Source organism: Protopterus annectens, chromosome 10.part0 (genome assembly GCF_019279795.1).
Source record: "Protopterus annectens isolate FY-2018-M chromosome 10.part0, PAN1.0, whole genome shotgun sequence".
Taxonomy (NCBI): Eukaryota; Metazoa; Chordata; order Ceratodontiformes; family Protopteridae; genus Protopterus; species Protopterus annectens.
Window position 1 is genome coordinate 899180925 of NC_056744.1, and position 20321 is coordinate 899201245.

Genomic DNA, 20321 nt, shown 5'->3' on the forward strand with positions numbered 1-20321 from the left:
CCATCCTGTTTTAACTACACTTCTTATGTCTGTTTCCTGTGATGTATTTCTGAAAAAGTCCTTAGCCTTGGGATAAAAGTACTCAAATTAAAAGCTACTTTGTGTCTCGGTTTGTGTGAGTTTTGGTGTTCTGTTGTACTTGTTCTTAGTTTTGTTTTTTCTTGGAACACCTGGTTTTGCCATTTTCCTGGATTTATTTTTGTGATATAACAAACAAGCATGTATATTTTTATGCAATTGGCCAGAGTAAAGGGTGAATATTTTCACGTCAGTATTTATCAGGAGATGGGGCAATACTTTTTAATATCAGAGTGATCTAAGCTGGGTTTCAGAATAAAAAAATATTGTTGTGAATTGATTCATGTACAAGCCCTTACATCAGTTATCTTTAATTTCTCTAAAGAGTTGAGTTAGGACGGTAATTAAAAGGTATTTAAAATTTTGCTACATCTATTTCTATAAACTGTTTTGGGCTAAGAGCCATCACAGATTATAATTTATCACATTGTCCTGAGTACTACTACTATATTTCCTTTGCTAGGGGGCCGAACATGTAATCTTGGAGAAAGGAAAGTTGCAAGGTTGCCAAGCATTATACTCTTTTATGTGATCATTGTTTTTGTCACACACACACACACACACACACACACACACACACACACACACACACACACACACACACACACACACACACAAAAAACAGAAAACCTCCAAACAAGGAAACGAGGCAAACTTCAAACACAACTTTGCTGATATTCTCAGAGGAAGACACTAGAAACTCTAAAGCAATATTACGGCAAAAGACAAAAACACATTTGAATCTATATGAGTGCTTTTGTTCCTTTTTATTACTACTGGAACTTCATCAGAAATAACACATACATCAAACTAAAGGTTTTAAAAATCCCACTAACAACATGTCACTTCAGTACTGATCAATAAACATAATAGAAAAACTAAGTTAATTAAAACATCATTAAAGAGAGAAGTTAAAGTGATACAAAATGATAAACACTAGTATTCATTATCTAAAAAAAGACTCTAGAATGTTCAATTTTAACTTTTACAAAAATAAGTTTAAACCATTCTAATTTTCAGTGAACATTTAACATTAACCATCGACTCTTAACAATATTTGCCTTTTACGTTCCCAGAGCTCTAACACATTATTGCAAATATTAATAAAATACAAATCTATCTGCTCAAGTGCAAAAGAATGAAATTTACAAAAACCAGAGCATTCAAGGGAATGCTTTGCAAAATCATTAGTGAAGCCATGATCTTAAATATCCTTTATGTGTTCTCATATATGAAACCTTAATGGTCATAAACGCTTTCCTACATAAAACTGAGGACAATTATTAAATAAACAGCATAGACTGGGAATATACCTACATTGTCTACAATCCATGCAAGCAAACGTCTCCAAGCTATTTCTAAACTTTTTAATTTTAAAGCCTGCATTCCTTTTAGAAAATTGCTTTAAATTAACCCCCCTTTTACAGTAAACTGTGGTACATCTCCAATCACCTTGGCCAACTCAAAATTTCCCATAATAGTTTTCCAATTAGTTATAATTATTTTAATGGCATGTCAGTGTTCATAGAAACTGGAAAGGCACAGGTTCTATCACTCAGCACTGATTTATTACTTGTATTTCTATCATTAGCTTGTATTGTTACCCTGCAACTATGATAGGTGGAAAAGTAATCCACCGTCTCTGAATTATTTCTTGGCCATTAACTTAAGATCAGTTACTGGGTACCCTCTAGCAATAAACATGTCAGTCCATAAGGAAATTTCTTTTTAAAAAAGTAATTGCTAGTAATATGACTGACTAATAGCCTGGCCCCAGAAAATGTTAAGCTTCATAAACATCAGGTGGTGGCTTTTAAAATGCAAATAATTATTGCAAAATGTTTTCTTTCTATAAATAGTACTAGCAAACCGCTTTTCAAGAGGAAAATTTTAATCTTCTTTCGACTTTAAAAAATGCACCTTCTTCTCAAGTTCACTTAACATAAAAGTTAACCAGGTAACACTATTAATAATTTACAGTACCTCTCACTCCACATAAAAAACAGATAGTCTGTGTATGTTTCCTATAGCTTGACATATTTAAAAAGGGGTAAATTAACTAGTGTTACTCTGCCACCAACAAAGCACCATGTTAGCAAATGCAGGGGCTACTTTAGCCCCCATCACAACTCCAGTAACTTGTTGATAAATAGCTTTTTCAAATAGAAAAAAAAAATTGTTGATGACTGTTATCTCCATCAGGGTACAGATAGTTTAAATAGTAATGTTGACTACATGATGGAACTTAGGTCATATGCAATTTAATAATATGCATTTAAATAAACTGAAAGCCATTCTTGTGATCAGTATTTGTATAAAGAGAAACAATATCAACAGTACATAGTAAATCATTTTCACTAGTAAGCTGAAACTTTTAAACAGGACCAAGAATCCTTGATGTGAAATATGCTCTTCTGCACCGTAGGGTTTAATAAGCTTCCCAAATAATGGGAGACGGTAGAGGTTTTATCTCGTGGGAAGACACTATAGGTCTAAAATGTGGACAGCTAGAATGTCTGTGAATATTTGGTATCCCGAATATTTTCCCCAGTTCTGGCTGTTCAACTACCAAAAATTCATAAACCCAAAAGGAGCTAATACCTTGGTTAAATTATTTATTTTATTTTATTTTGTTTGTTAACCGGGAAAGTCCACTGGGCCTAGAATGAATCCATTTTCAGTGGAGGCCTGGGGAGAAAAGCTCCACAATAATTACATACAATTAATGCACATAAAATATTAATACACAAGAATATTAAGCAGTGATATTACAATTATGGTAAAATAGACTTAACTGGCGCACATTCAAACCCAGTGTAAAATGTATCTGCAAGGATCATGGCGGAGGGTAGTTAAATTCAGTACAACAGTAGAGGGCTAAGGACGGGGAAAAAAGTAAAGCTAATGTGACAGAAAGTAATAGGCAGAGAAAAGGGAAAGGAAATGATAGTAATTGAATAGTTAAAGGTGAAGCACAGGGAAGATGAGTCAGGTGTTGAGGTTGTTTATTTAGGTGCAGGAGCATAACCAGTGAGAGGATAGATATAGTTTAAGGGATTTTTTAAAGGAGGCATGATTATAGATGGTCCTGATTGAAGGAGGGAGATTGTTCCATGACTTAGACAGAATAGGAATACAACATTTGGCTGGCTGAGAACCTGGGTTTCTGGATAGACAGTAACATTTTGTTTTATGACCTGAGGTGTCAGTTAGGATGGTACATGGTCGGTATGATGGAGAGGGAAGGTTTCTCCATGGTAGATAAGGTTGTAGGCTGTAGTTAATTGTAGAAAAAAGAAATAGTTGGGGAGTTCATAGCCAATTTAGTTGAAGCAGAGAGGAACTGTGATGGGTAGAAAATTTTGCATTAGTAGCAGATTTGGCAACTTTGTTGTTGCAAGAGTCTAGTTTTCTTCTCAAGGAGGACTGTAGATTGGTCAGGATGGGGAGCACTGTATAGCAGAGTAGGAAGCAGGAAGGATGAGGCCAGGGCTTTTTTTGCAGAAAGGCTAAGAAAATAGTTGTCTATACACACACCTACATTAGCGGAGGCTCTCAAAAAAATCTACCAAAGCAACAGGGACCTCCAAAGCAGAAACGCAAGCAACCTCCACCCCCCAACACAACCTAAATGACACATAGCCCACAAACTCGTGCCACTCAACCACAGGCCATAAGGCATAACAACGTACCCAACACACTAGTCACAGGTGACTCTGTAGTCAGGCACACTGATGTTCCACTCACCAGGCTAAAGGAGAAAGTTACTGTCAGCTGCCTGTCAGGTGCCAGGATCCGCTACATAACGCATGCAGTCAGGTCACTCCACAAGTACAAATATGACTGTCATTGTCCATGTTGGTGTGAATGACATGAGACATACCTCCCTGGACTACATGAAAAGAGACATGGAGGAGCTGTCCGATCTTGTAGCCCAGGCAGGTATGACCATAGCCTGAGTAGCATCCTGCCATCACCCAGAATACCACAGTACAGGGACAAAATGATTGACATCAACAATTGGCTAAGCTTCTGGTGTCATTCTAAGGGGATCCCAGTATCTGTCTGCCTGGGATGACATGATCGACAAACCACGATGCTTTGCCATAGGTGGCCTGCACCTATTGCCCTTGGGATTCAGGGTACTGGCTAAGCCTCTTGCCACCCCTATAGTGCCTTTTTTTAGGCAAGATTAAAATGACAAATTCACCATCGTAACAGGTACAAGCAAGCAAAGTCTGAGGGTAATGCTACTTAATGCTAGAAGTCTAAACCTCAAAATGCACTCACTCGAGGCACTCCTTAAAATGGAGAACATCGACATCTGTGCAGTGACAGAGACCTGGTTCAAGGATCCAGAGAGCACCCCTGCATTACCAGGCTATAATTCATACCACACCTTTCAGCCACCTAATCTGGACCAAAGCCTGGACCAAAGCACTAAAGGCGGAGGCGTGTCCATATTCATTAAAGATATCCACACCTCCAGGCTCATTGCTCAGTATAATGCATCCGGGATTATCCAAGTGCAACTAACTCTGGGCAAGACCGCAATCCAAATTGTAGCTTGCTACAGATCCCCCACCATGCCCCAGGATTCCCACTCCTCATTTCTTGATACACTGGAAAATATTAGGGTACAACCTAACACCCTAATAATGGGCGCCATCAACTACCTCATCATTAACTGGGAAAACTACTCGTACCAACTCTTGTGCTCAACGTTTTCTGGAATTCATAAATTCCAATACCTTGGATCAACTTATCCACACCCCCACCAGGGGCAGCAATCTCCTAGACCTGGTCATTACCAACATGGGCAACCGGTGTTCCACACCAGAGGTCAATTCCTCGTTGGTCAGATCCAACCACAAGCAAATCACCCTAGACATCCACATCCCACCCCAACCCCCATTTAGGGAAACCACCGTAAAAATTTTCTCCAAACCAACTTCACGCTTAAGACAGAAGTGGCAAACTTCACGACACTCATGCTGACGGACAATAGAGGTACCACTGCTGAATCCTAAACAACTGCACTTATAAGCACTTACACAAATGCATGGATCGTGCAATCCCTTACAGAACCAAGATGCTGAAAGATGCAAAAAAAGAGTAAAATCCCATGATTGGAGGAACTCCATGGTCAGCCTCAGTAAGAAGCTGCGATCCCTCACAAAATCCTCCAAAGCTAGTTATGAAAAAAAAAATCACAACTGATTCTAAAAACAACCACAAAGCATTCTATAGCTATGTCAAGAATCTCAATGGCAACACTCAGATCTGCTCCGAGTTACAACACAATGGCACTAAATATACAGAACCAACTGATATTGCCAACATCCTGGCAGATAGGTTCAGTGCTAACTTTACCCCTCTCTCATCCCCTAAAGGGCCCATCTCTATACCGGAAGAATGTAAAGTTCCTCTAATCACGGCTGCACAGGTAAAAAACACACTCTCCAAAGCCAAGAACACAGCATCCATGGGACCCGACTACATCCCAGGCTGCGTTCTATATGAACTACAGAACGAACTGGCACCCCACCTAAGTACCATGTTCAGTCATAGCCTCACCTCAGGATTTGTGACCACTGAATGGCGCACAGCAACGGTTATCCCACTCCACAAAAGGGGGACCCACCACAGACCTCGAGAACTACCGCCCCATTAGTCTGACGAGCCTGGTCTGCAAGGCTATGGAACTTATTAACAGTAACATTGGTAATCTCCAAATTCTGGACCCTACCCAGTTTGGGTTTGTAAATGGCAGATCATGTCTCCTAAACCTGATAATCTTCTTAAGTGGTCACCAAAGCTGTAGCTGAAGGTAAGGTGATTTACACAGCCTATCTAGATCTTACCAAGGCTTTCGACACCATCCCCAACTCTGGAATTATAGATAATCTCACTAAACTAGGTATAAATCCCTATGTCACAAGATGGGTTGCCAACTGGCTCACTGACCGAACCCACACTGTGAAAGTAGCAGACTCTAAATCCAACTTCAGACCAGTGACAAGTGGAGTACCACAGGGTTCACTCCTAGGTCCTCTCCTGTTTGGTATCTACTTCACTGAAGTACAGGCTAACACAGAAGGTCTTTGGCTAACAAAGTTCGCAGATGACTGCAAACTAGAAGTCATAATCAAAACTCCTAACGATGTGGACATCCTACAAAAGGGCCTCACTGAGATGCCTGGTGTCAAAGCCATGGCCTCAAGCTCAGTGCCAAAAAGTGCATTGTCATCCCTTTTGGTAAAAACTCTGTACCCATGAACTACCACATAGGCGGTAGTCTAACACCGTAAGTGTGATAAGAGACCTTGAGACACGGGTGGACAGTAGTCTCTCCTTTGATAATCACATCGCCACAGTAATCAGGAAATCCTTCTACGTGGCACACATAATCACAAAGGGTTTCTTATCCAGGAAAAAAAGAGGTAATTGTTTCCCTCTACAAATCACTCATTAGACCCATTATAGAGTACAACGCCCCTTTTGGTATGTACCTCACAAGACATCTACAACAACTGGAAAAGCCACAGAAATACCTCACAAAGATGATTACCGGCCTCAAACAGATGCCCTATGCAGGCAGTCTCAAAAAACTCCAACTTTACTCTGTCGCATATCGCCTACTCAGAGGCGATCTCTGCCTAACATACAAAGCTATGTCACACCCAGAGCTGTTGCACATGCTCCACTTAAAGAAATCCCAATCCCTCTGAGCTACATGCTCTAGGGACCTAAACCTTGTCACCACAATAAGCAGAACATGCTGGAGGGATGGATAGATTCCTGTCCCAGAAACTTCCCATACTCTGAAACAAGCTACCTGTCTATAGCAAACAAAGCTCCACATTAGCACTCTTCAAGAAAAATCTTGTTGATTGGATGGGAGATAGGAAATTCACCCCGGGGATCACTTCTGTGGCTCTGCTTGACAGAGGCACAGGAAAATAATTTTCTTGGGTGGCAAAAGCCAGGGTACCATTTGGCTAGGCTTATATAGGCTCTAGGGCCAATAGCCTAGTTACCTACCTATGAACCTATACAGTGCACCTAGTTTTTGATGTGTTTTTTTTTTTTGATGATGATGTAGATGTGAAGGTCGAAAGTTAATTTGTCATCAGTGATGACACCTAGCAGTTTGGTACTCGGGACAACTTAAGTAGTGTTGGTTTGGGAGCGAATGGAGAATATTGACTTTTCACGAGGGTTGGATTTTGTGGGGATAAATATTAAAAGTTTTGAAGTTCTGTAGTCCTATCTCACTTTCATTCTTACGTATGGGTTTAGAGCTGATCCTCTGCTCCAACTCGGCCGATTACAAAGCTCGAAGTCTCCAAGTTGGCTCGTGGCAATGTAGGTATCCCATAATGCACTAATAATAATACCCAGATCTCGTTTGCTGCTCTACGAGTTCAGAAGTGTTCTCTTTCTTGGCCGTGGCTCAGTTGGAATATCTTTTTCTTCCAATATTTATAGTGTTCTTTTTTACTGTAAAGTTAGTTTATTACTAATAGCTTACTGTTGTTAACTTGCGAGTAGTTAGTGTGTTTCTGAAGTTTTACTGCTAATTATTGTTGCTAATTGTTGGCTGTCGCTTCTGCAAGCCTTCCTTAGTTGGTATCCCTTCATTTCTATTGTGCTAGTTATTGTTTGTCTTTCACAGGCATAAGTCCATTTTTTTAGTTAGAGGACCTACTTTTGCCTTTTCTATTGATTTTTTCTTCTCAATCTCGCCTACCCCTCTGTTGGGGCTAGACCTGTTTAAGATAGAGGACCTTGTATCTCTTCCTATTGTCTGTCTACGATTATAGTCTTGTTGTTATGGTAGTTATGTCTAAGGAAACTAAAGACCATAAACCTTCGGGTTTTAAGAAATGCCTAAAATGTTCACAAAAAATGTCCCAAACTGATGGGCATATTATTTGTGTTTGTTTGGGAGCCATACATCTACAGGAGACATGTACTTTTTGCAATTCTTTTAGTTCCCGGGTTCTCCAGGAAAGGAAGAACAAACCAATTTTGAAAGGTCTCCTTAAACCTTCCTTTGAAGAGGATTTAGCTAGTTCTTCCTCTTCTAACTCCAGGTCTCCCTCTTCAAAAAAAGAGAAGGTTAAGTCGGTGAAAAGACATTCAACACCAACTGACAAATCAGGACCTCCAGAGAAAGTTGCCAAAGTTGACAAACCTTCTACCCCTTTGGCTTCTCTGCCTTTGAAGCCAGTTGAGGCTATTGATATAGACCTTCCAGTTTCAGCCCCAAGTTTTTTGGAGCCTATAGCTAAATCCAATACCTCGGAGCCGGTCAAAAGACTTACTACCGGTATCCCCAACACTTAGATCTCCAATTTTGCAGAGATCTGGATCCCTTACCTTGTCTTTCTGATGATGTCGAGAGGGTGGTATGTAGACTTTTGAAGTTGGCACTAGCAAATTTGTTGTTGGCTCCAACCCAATCGGTTCCGGAGCTGTCTCAGGCCGTATTACCTGCTTCTGTTCCTCCTCAGAGCCATGCCAGTCTTTTGGAGCCAGATCTGTTTGTGCCGTTTGTTGTGGAGCCATCGGTTCCAGCACCCCAGTTGCTTTTTCAGAGCCGAGTCCTGCTCTGACACCTTTGGTGCCATCCCTGGTGTCTAGGAGCCGAAGCCCACCAGTCGGCCCCAAACTACTTCAGTTCCGAGCCTACCTCTCAGTGCGTTGGCTCGGATCCTACATCTGTCTCAGAGCCAATCGCTCTGGAGCTAGGGACTACTACTACTTCTTCAGAACCGGTGGTGTCCTCAGAGCTGGAGAGATCTGCCTTCAAGATGATGAGCATGCTGTCTAGATCTTCAGCTCTACACAAGGATACCGATGTTCTTCCCCCTCAAGCTCCGACCTCTATCTCAGCATCATCTCTCTCTCTCATGACAGCAGAGACCCACAGCCTCAGGAGCCACCCTTGGGTGGCCCCCATTCTTCAGAGACCTCCCCAGAATACCCTTCTAAGGAGCCTCCTCGGAAGAAAACTTGCAAGAGGAAGTATGTAGACTCCCTTGATGAGTCCATCACCACTGACCTCGAGGCGTCAGAAGGGTCCCCTAGGTCGTCCCCTGATGATATCTCCTTCATAGATATCCTAGAGATCCCGAAACAGAGAGGCATCTGGCTCACCGTCACTCCTGATGAGTCTGTGTACCTGAAGGCTTTCGAGTCTCACCCTTCAGCCTATTGGGTGTCTCCACCTTTCGATGAGCTGTTAGATTTGGTGAGTCGAAAGGTGTGGGAAACTCCTGACACCGTGGAACCAGTCCCTAGAAGGCTGAACAAATTCCTTTCAGCTCCTAAGAAAAAAGAGTTTCTAACCAAAGGTGTGCCTGTAGATGCTATGGTGGTGGCAGCAGCCACAAAGAAGAAACTAGCAAAAACATCCTCATCTGTCCACCCACCGAACAAAGAGTCTCGAACGATGGTCAGATAATGGAAGCATATTTTTTTCTTCAGCGGCGTTTACACTCACATCGCTGAATTACCTCACCCATTTTACTAGGCTTCAAAGAGATCTCTTAAAAGAGCTGAGAGATGCTCTCCAAGGTACTTTAACTGAAGGAGTCCATGAGAAGGTTACTGCTCAGTTGCCCACCTTAAACTCTATTGTTAACTCCTCCGTGAGGCTGATATCTTGCGTAGCAGATGGAGCGAGCAGGGCAGCGGGTTTAGGAGTTCCTCTTAGGAGACACTCCTGGATGCGCTTGTGTAACTTTGCAGAGCCCTTCAAATCTACATTTACCAATGCCCCCTTTGACGATTCCTCTCTGTTTGGACCAAAGGTAAAAGACACACTCACCAGATGCGAGCAGGAAGGGAAGACTCTCTCTGCCATGGGAGTACGTTTTTCCGTTTCTTCTAGACCATACCCTAAAGGTCAGAAAGTGGGAGAAATGTCGTTCAAGAAATCTCAGAGATTTTTCCCAGATGCACAAGGTGATTCCTTCTCCAGAGGCAGAGGAGGAGGAAATAGTGGTAAACGTCACCCTAGAGGCCGGGGGGGGGGTCCCCAAAACCAGGGTGACCGCGATTATTTTCTTGGATGTCCCTATCAGCACTCCTGAAGTGAGGCCCAGCTGTGCTTCTCTGGGGCCAGTCGGGAGTCGCTTATCTTTGTACCCAGAAGCCTGGCATGACACCACACAAGATAAGTGGGTACAAAGGATAATTTCCAGAGGATACTCCATACCCTTCTCTTTTCCACCTCATCTAACCAAGAAAATCCTAGATGTTCCACCCAATCACAGGGATCAAGCAACTATAGAAGTCCAAAGGTTGCTCAAAAAGAGTCATCCAAACCATCCCCGCAGACCAGATAGGATTTGGAACTTACTCTAGATACTTTTTAGTGCCAAAATGAACAGGGGACTGGAGGCCCATCTTGGATCTCAGCAAGTTAAACAAATCAGTGAAGAAGTCCAAGTTCCGAATTGTAACATCTCTCTTTCTATACTCCCTCTGTTAGGGAAAGACAATTAGATGAGTTTCATAGACCTCCAACATACTTACTACCATATAAAAATGGACGGAGCATCAAGGAGTCATTTACGCTTCCAGCTGGGAGCCAGTCATTACCAATTTCGTGCTCTGCCCTTTGGTCTCACCACAACCCCAGGGTGTTCAACAAATGCATGCATGGTAACGGTTCACTTGAGACATTTTGGATTCCAAGTGTTTCCGTACCTGGAAGACTAGCTCCTGACTGCCACCACCAGGCATCTACTTCTGCAAGGCAGGGATTTAACCATCCAAGTCTGTGCTTGGCTAGGTATCACTATAAACTGGGAAAAGTCTGTCTTGTCACCCTATCAATATGTGACTTTTATAGGCGCAGAAATACACAGTTGCAATGATGGCTCGCCTTCCTTCAGACAGAGTGCAAAATCTAAGACGACGAATATACAGCCTGCTTCCCCATCACAACATCAAAGTGAAGACAGTGCTCAAGCTACTGGGAACCATGGTCTCTACTATGACACTAGTTCTGTTAGCCAGACTACATATGAGAATTCTACAGTGGCTACTTTTTTCTCAGTGGTCTCTTCAGCAACTGCCGCTGTCTCATTCCATTTTAATAATGGAATCTTGCAAAAGTGACCTTTGTTGGTGGATCCAAACTAGCAATAGGGAGACCATTCATTCCTTGCCAAACCCATTGTTACTGTGACCACGGATGCCTCCTAGATGGGGGGGGGGGGCATTATCTAGGGAGGACAGTCCAAGGCACATGGCAAGAACATGAGGCTCACTTGCATATCATTGTTCTAGAGATGAGAGCATTGCTACTAGCATTGCAAGCATGTCACGACTTTCTTCCTAATAGCAATCCAATTAGACAAAATTTCACTGGTATGGTATATAAACAAACAAGGGGAAACCAGATCCTACCCCCTTTGTCGAGAAGCTCTACATGTGTGGCAGTGGGTGATATCTTCCCAACGCTTTGTAGTTGCAACACGTATCCTGCGGAGAACCAGTGTGATAGCTGACAAGCTCAGCAGGGCAATGAGTGGTCTCTGAATCAGAAAGTCGCAGAACAGATTTTCCGCAAATAGGGACAGTTTTGCTGTGATCCGTTTGCCACCCCAATGAACACCAAATGCAGCAGTTATCCCCCCCAACCCCCCCGGGCGAGACACAGAGAGACGCACTTGTCCATAATTGGCCCTCGGGGCTTTTTTATGCTTTTCCTCCCTTTCTGCTAATATCGAAAGTTATCCAGAAAGCAGAGACTTAGGGAAGCAGAATGATTCTCATCACTCATTACTGGCCTCGTCAGATTTGGTTCCCCTTCCTCAGTCCTCACCTTGTGGACGATCGATGGACTCTGGACCCAGTACCAGACCTTTTGACACATATGTCAGGCACATTCCATCCCTGTCTCCACACCCTCAACTTGACAGTGTGGCTGCTGCGCTTCCATCCCTAGCCAGGCTTCATGATTTCTCCCCTGCGGTTACACATATCCTGACATCTCATAAACCTTCTACAAGAAAATTGTATGCTAGCAAATGGAAAAGATTTTCCCTTTGGATACAAGCTAGGAACATAGATCAATACACAGCCTCCATTCCCTTAGTATTAGAATTTCTAACCAAACTTTTTCATCAGGGATCAGCTGCTGCTACAGTCAAAGTTCAATTAGCAGCTATCTCCAATTTTCATTTGGGGCAACATGAACCTAATCTTATGGCTCACAGATTGTGTAAATCATTTTTAAAAGGCACTACCTTACTAAGACCTCCTTTTCAAGAACCTATATCTCCCTGGGATTTAAATTTTGTTCTTTCAAGACTTACCTCACCACCTTTTGAACCTTCACATACATGTTAAAGTTCCTTTCATGGATAACCATTTTTCTGGTAGCCATTACATCCGCCAGAAGAGTGTCAGAGCTGCAAGCAGTCTGTCAAACCTCCTTACTTGATATTCCATAGAGACAGAGTTTCCCTTCGGACTAACCCTTCGTCCCCAAGATTTGTTCACAATCAAATATTAATCAAACTATTGAACTGCCAGTATTTTTTCCAAATCATACAAATAAAGCGGACTATAAGTTTCATCAACTTGATGTACACTGACAGTTAAGGTTCTATCTTCATAGTACCAAAGAGTTTAGGAAATCAGACCAATTATTTATTTATTTTTTGGAGACGAGAAAAGGAATGCCAATCTCCAAGATAACATTATCAAACTGGATTTCAAATTGCATATCTTTTATTTATCCTTTTAATGACGAAGAACTCCCATTTGAAGTTCAAGCTCATTCCATCAGATCTATATCCACATCTTCCACTTTTCAAGACAGAATTCCAGTGGACAGTGTAAGTGCAGCAGCAACTTGGGCTACCCCTCATACCTTTATTACTCCTTACGAGTTGGACTTGGCCTCCAGGGGTAGAGCCTCCTTTGGTTCTACGGGTCTTAGGAGTATATTCCCATGAGCCACCTGAGAAAAATGTGCTAGGGACACTGTCCCGTATGTACGAATGAAGGTGAGATAGGACTACAGAACATAAAAAAGTTATGTACTCACCGTAACATTCCATGTTTGTAGCCCATCTCTCTCTTCTTACGAACCCCCCCCCCCGTCCATGTATCCTTGGAGGATCTGGCGTCAAGATAATGTCTATCTTCCTTAGTTGGATACCTTTCATCTATTGTTTTTCCTTGTGGAAATAAATTTATATCACTATTAGACAGCAACAAACAAGACACATTTTTTCCAACATAGTGCAGGGGCAAGTAGCCAGGATTTCCAGAATAAGCAAGGAAGATGACACGTTTGAACAAGAGGTTGACACTGAAGGAATGTTTTTACACCAGGGGTTACAATAGACAGGTGGTTAATAAAAAGTTGGATGTTAGCAAAAGGCACAGGAAGGATAGGTATAAACCATGGCTAGGGAACACATTGACCCACACAGATGGTGGATACAAAAGAATGGTTAATAAAGATTTTAGGCTAATGTTGACTTATGGCAGCAATGTTGGTGATATATGTAAACTCATTCAAGGGAATTGGAACATCTTGACTAGTGATATGTGTTTGAAAAACATCATTGGTGATAAACCTAGTTTTAGTTATAAAAGGAATAGAAATTTGAAGGAACTGTTGTGCAATGATACCAGATCGACCAATAATGCTGGTTTACCCACAAACAAACAGGGTACTTTCTCTTGTGGGTCCTGCAAAGCCTGCAACCATATAGACAAAAGTAGTGTCTTTATACATCCGGTCACAGGAAGGACATTCAATCTGAAAGGGAGAGCCACCTGCAGAACCACTAATGTGGTTTATTTGGCAGAGTGTCATTCCTGCACCAGTTTTTATGTAGGCAAGACTAACTGTATGTTTAAGGTCAGGATCCTACAGCACCTCTCTTCTATTAGGAATGGGGATACGCACAATGCACTATTTAGACACCTGGAAGCCCATCCTTTACATGGTTTTAAATTCAGAGTGATAGTGAATGTGAGATTAAAAGAGGGGGTGACATTAAACAGCTGACTGAACTAGCTGAATCAAAATGGATTGTTGAACTTATGGCACATAGGAGTCCTGGGCTCAATGAAGTCATTCCCATGAAACCCGCCCTTAAAAATAGGCGGGTTTTTCATTGATGATTTTTAACTGAATTTCATTGGTTAACATGTATTTTAAATTGTTTGGACTATGTGAGAAGCTTTATCTGATGAAGGGCAGAGGCCCGAAAACGCTCATCTTTTATGTGTTTGGTGTTTTAAATAAACAGAAGGTGTTTGACTCCAGCAGTGTTCAGTCTTTTGTGACTTTTGGAAGATCTGGGGATTTAGTAGTGCATTATGGGATACTTACCTTGCCACGAGCCAACTTAAGACTTCGAACTTTGTAATTGGCTGAGTCGGAGCCCAAGATCGGCTCCGAACCCATATGTAAGAATGAAGGGCGAGATGGACTACAAACATGGAACGTTATGGTGAGTACATAACTTTTTTTTTTATTGAACAAAATTAAGCACCACAAACCAAGTTGTAAGCACGAACAATTTATTGTATCCACACTAACGCTTTTAAAAAAATACCACGTTTTCGTCTTCAACTTCATCAGTAAATGAAAAGCCACCACAACATTTCTGTATTCATACCCTCCCTTGTTAAAAATCAATTAAGGAACACCAATCAGCTTCGAAGAGCAACAAAATTGATTAAAATCAATTAAATGCACAATAAACCATATAGTCATAAATATTCAAAATGTTTAAAACCTCCTCCACTTAAATAGATATATAATATAAGATAAATATATTTAATACATTCGTCCAACTTATAAATCTTTCAAAATCCTATCATATGATTAATAATGACATATTTAAAATAGTAAAAATATTTAGAACCTATTTTAGCACATTAAACAGTATGTCTCCATCTAATGGTGAAACTGAACACAACATGTAAAATGCTTTATAAATGATACCCAGTGTATATGAATAATCAGTCTGTAAACACATGAAAATAAAAAGAAGTAACACATTTTTTGTCTCAATATTAAACTAGTTCTTTCTCTACTTCAACTCGTAAAAAAATATTACTTGTTAAAGTTTAGCAGATCTCATTTTGAGCACTGGTGCTAAAGATACCATTTCATTGAGACCTGGGGATTTACTGGAGTCTAACACTAGTTGCCAGTATAACTCCTTGTACTCAACCAGTGTTTCCCACATACCACCCCTAGGACTCATTGTAACCACCTCCAAAATAAAAAATTGAAAACTAGAGGTCTTGCAGGTGGTGTGTTTATACAAAGCATTCCTCTCGTTCTTTGTTCCAATCTCATATAAATGTTCATATGTTCTCTGCCTCAACTTTCTTTCACTTTTTCCTATATAAAATGATTCACACTCTTTACAAGTTGCAATGTATATAATCCCTTTAGTGTTACAATTAGCATACGTATTTAGTATTAATTTCCTTTTTCTAGCTTGCAAGTATATAGAATCGCCAATAGATTTAATATAGATCCAGTAGATCTAATTGTGGAAATACATTTATATCACTATTATAGACAGCAACACACGATCTGGGGATTTAGTAGTGTATTATGGGATACTTACCTTGCCACGAGCCAACTTAAGACTTCGAACTTTGTAATCGGCTGAGTCTGAGCCCAGGATCGGCTCCGAACCCATATGTAAGAATGAAGGGCAAGATGGACTACAAACATGGAACGTTATAGTGAGTACATAACTCCTTTTTTTATTGGGGTTAAGGGCAAGATGGTTCTGGGACATCCAGATTTTGGTGCAAGAAAAAGCTTCTTGGGTGAGATGCTGTAGTGCAGTGGCAGATTTAGAAGAGCTGATAGTGGAGTCATCTGCTTATTGGGTGATAGTACTATAGGTAAGAGTGGTATGAAAGTTATTAAATATGCTGAATAAGAGGGGACCCAGTAGTGAACCTTGGGGACAACAGGTATTAGTATTTCTGAAAGGGGAAGAGTAGTGTTGCCATATAGTAGATTGTTGCCTATTAATGAGGTAATTAGTAAACCATTGTAGGGTAGGGGGGAGATAGGTTGAGGTTGGAGAGTTTAGTAAGCAGAAGAAAGTGGAATATAGTGTCAAATGCTTTTGATAAATCACAAAAGAGTGCTGAGACTAAGGCGCCAGCATCTCGAGCCCTGTTTACTGTATCCAAAAAGGAAATGAGGACTGTGTTGGTGCTATGTCTAGGCCTAAAGCCATGTTGAGTGGGGTAGAGGATTTGGTGTTTTACCAGATGACCGAGCAACTGGACGGAAGTTAGAGATGGCAGAGTCATTGCCGCCTTTATGAAGTGGAAGGACAAATGCCTTTTTCCAGATTCTTTAATGGACCTCTTGAGGATGCTGATGGGTTATGCAGTGGAGGAAGCTGAGAGTATTCTGTGGGTAAATTATCTGGGGCGTTGGTACAGGGTTTGAGTTTGAGAAGAAGATTTTTAATGATGGAGGTGGCTATGGGTGAAAGGGGGAAGAGGATTTTAATGGTGGAGGTGGCTATGGGTGAAAGGGGGACGAGGATTTGAAGGGGACTGTACTAATGGTGTCCCTGGTGGGTCAGTGTTGAGTGGGAAGGTGGTAGGAAGTTGAGTGATGGTGTCATTGAGGTATGTGTTAGAGGGAGGCTAGCTCAGAGGGTGTGTTTTCGGGGTTTGGGCATAGGTTATTAGTTTCTGGGTGGAGAAGGGAGTTGATTGCTCCCCAGAATTTTTGGGGATTTAGTCTGTGTTCTTGGATTTCTTGGAAATATTCTTTTTTGTTTTTGATAACTAAGCGTTTGGCCTGATTGCGAAGTTGTTTATGTTGTGTGAGGTTATAAGGTGTTTTGTTTGTTTTTTTTTTTGCCAGGTTTTCCAGGCTTTGTCCCTAGAGGACATAACTTGCTTTGTGGATTTTGTAAGCCAAGTAGCATGTTTTGCCTTGATCCTCTCTAGGTGGATTGGGGCAAGACTTCAGTACCTTGAGAAGTGTAGAATTGAAGTATTCTATAGCTTCATTGAGTGGGAGAAATTTAAGTGGGCTCCAGTCAGTGTTATGCAGGATGTCATTGAATGTATTTGGGAAAAAACGGGATAGATCTCTGGTGAGCCGATATTGGTGTTATGTTTGGTATGGAGATGGGCTTGCATATTGTGAATGCTGGGGAGTGATCACTAATGTTGTTAGTGTTTCCCGGAGGATGATTTTTTTTCTGAGTCAGAAACCAAGATCCAATCCAAGGTTAAGCCTTTGTTTTTCTTACTGTTGGGTCTGGTAATGTCAGAGATTAGCTGAATAAAAATGTGGAGGTTAATATCCCTAGAGGGGTTATTATTGGAAATATCTAACCAGTTAATATTAACGTTGCCTAGGATGATGGTTTAATTGTTTATATTGTTGGTTGCTCAGGCAAGAATTTCTTAAAGAATAGGAATATTATTGCCTCTGTGGGGGGGGTGTAGATGACTGATGCAAAGGGTTTTGCAATCATTAAGTTTTAGGAAGGTAACAAGTAGCTCTGCAGTGGAAAAGAGGGGAATTGGTTTAGAATATGGGATTACTGTATAGGTGCTTAGGAATAATAAGGCAATGCCTCCACCTTTTTTATGTAGTCTGTCAGTTCTGAGGTAAGAGTAATTGGGTGGTAGAAATTCAGAATCTTTGATGTATGGTTTTAGCCAGGTTTCAGTGATGGCGGTAAAGTCCAGTTTATGTTGACTTAACCATGAATGCAGTTAGGGAATTTTGTTTCTAATGCTTTGGAGATTAATTGTAGTGAAGTTTAGGGATTTTGTGGAGCTAGGGGAGTTAGGAGAGGTAGGAGAAGGGCCAGGGTTGGGATGTGTCACCACACAGGACTAGATTATTGAGGACAGGGAATTTGGTAGGTAGATGCTTCTTTTTTGGAGTATGAAAACATTACTTGATGTGGCTGTAAGAAAGGCTGTGGTTTGGGGAGAAGGTGATGAGTTTCTTTTGTAAAATCAGGTCAGTTTTATAAAGACTAGAACAGATTGTAGAGTAACTGGGGAGGGTGTGAGTGTGGGATGATGTGGAAGGGGATGGAGTAGGAGGTAGGTAGCTTGTGTGAAATTATAGTTTTAGTAAGACAGAGAAGTAGTAATTGTGAAAAGAAATATGTTGAATGTAAGAGGCATAGCTGTGTAATGTAGGATGAGAAGGAAGTGTGGTTGGATGGAGAGTGTGTAAAGGCAATGTAGGAAGTGTAAAGATGAGATCAGGATTGCTGGGTTGTGGATGAGGGCTATTCTAAGGGGAGGGGAGTGGACTTAAAGGAAGGGTGTGGAGGTAGGAAGTGATTAGATTGGATGCAAGAAAAGACGAGGGGGTATGGTGTAAGATGGTAAGGAATATGGCTGTGAGTGTTGTCATTGTTGAGATAGGTGGGAGGAGTTTGGTGGAAGAGGTGTATGATTGGAGGATGGGTGTGTAGGTGGGATGAGCTTGCATATAAATGTAATTGTAGTGGGGTGGGTGGGAATGGGCATAGGGTAGGGGAGCGGAGTGAGCCCGATCATAGCGAGGGCGAACAGAGTGGGTTGGCCCAGCTTGAAGAGGTAGGAATGCTATAAACAATCAGCCAGGTACAGCACCGGGATACTGGTTAGCAGGTAAGTTAGACTGGGTTGGCAAGAAAAACAAGTTTTAAAGGGAATAAGTGAATCTAATTGGAGAACTGCATTCCTGTAATGCTAAGGGCTTTTATACTTATACATGTTATTGACTCAACCATCTTATAATAATTTCTGATCACATCTTTGCTAACTTTTAAGTAAAGCCTTTGATCACTTAACATCTGTGCCTGATAACTATATTGTCCCATTATGACCATACTACAGCCTTTGTCGGCTATCATAAATCATAAATGTTTGTAATTGCCCGAGTCAGTAAGTGCTTTATGTTCTTCCCTCTAAATTAAACAGCTTAGTATCAGGTTTGCTTTTTAACATTGTAACAAAGTCATTTGCATGTGGCTTCGTAAATACATTTTAGCATACTGTTAAGCAGAGGGTTAAAGCAGCTCGATTTTCTAAAAGTCACTTCTTAAGTCCTACCTCCTGTAGAACAAATTTGAGGTTCAGTTTTCTTACAAATAGTTTAAAATCTACAATAAGATTAATGTACAGAGCTCTTTTGGTAGGGATACATGTAAGCCTTTTTGACAAAACACTGGTTTCATACACCTTAAACACATGGAAGTAAAGATTAAAAATGGGGCAAATTAAATTATTTAAAGGGTATGTAAAATGTTGCTACATTTATTTCTGTAAGCTATTTTGGGCTGAGAAGCTGTCACAAATTTTAATTATTTGCCCTGAGTAGTACTATAGTTCCTTTACTAGGGAGACTAACATTAGGGGGATGAACATGTAATCTGAGAGAGGAAAAGTTGTAAGGCTGCCAAGTATTATATTCTTTTATGTGAATCATTGGTTTTGTGTGTGTGTGTGTGTGTGTGTGTGTGTGTGTGTGTGTGTGTGTGTGTGTGTGTGTGTGTGTGTATCTACTTCATATAATTGTAAAACCACTTACTTGCAATTCAGAATGGCGAGACCACTGTATCGAAACAGAATATTGTCAAACACCCAGAACCATTGTAGTGTCACTCAAGGAAACTAACCACTTGTTCACAAAAAAAAAAAAAAAACAAAGCAAATCAAGCCTACCACTGTGGGGGGTTTGCCTCCCACGACCTTCCTAACTAAATATACCAACTCTGAGTTTGCACTATAGTGGAGAAAAGGGTAAAGTTTACCATGGTGGCCCAGTGGTTAGTTTCCCCAGAGTGAAATTGTGATGTTCCTGGTGTTCGATGATAATCCATTTCGATAGTGGTCTCACCATTCAGAATTTTGAGTAAGTAGTTTTACTTTTATGTGAATAGATCATATATGAAGTTTAAAACAAAAACATCCAGTTCTGTCTGGATCATCTTGTTTTATAACTGGTATATTTTTGACTTCTTAATGTTTAATATGTTGGCAAGTAATTTGGAGGAGAGCTGTTTCTGCTTATTTCACAAATGTGATGTATTTATGGGAGGTGTATTGTGCTGAATAAATAGCTGTTTGAATTTTTTAATCTAAGGGAGAATTATCTTTATTTTTTAATCGAAGGGGAAGCTCTGAATCCCCTTTATTTTGTAGGATTTGTTTAGCCTCTTTATTTCTTCCTCTAGTTTCAG

The 20321-nt window shown here is 40.9% G+C and overlaps 1 protein-coding gene across 1 annotated transcript in view; it reads left to right on the top strand.

Annotated features, from left to right (window-relative positions):
• The window catches only part of ABCD3 (ATP binding cassette subfamily D member 3), a 1370685-nt gene that overhangs the window by 938486 nt on the left and 411878 nt on the right, over positions 1-20321 (top strand). The window contains exon 13 of the mRNA XM_044085690.1: positions 17750-17759. Within this exon, the coding sequence (XP_043941625.1) occupies positions 17750-17759 (10 nt within the window). The remainder of the gene's footprint in view (positions 1-17749; positions 17760-20321) is intronic.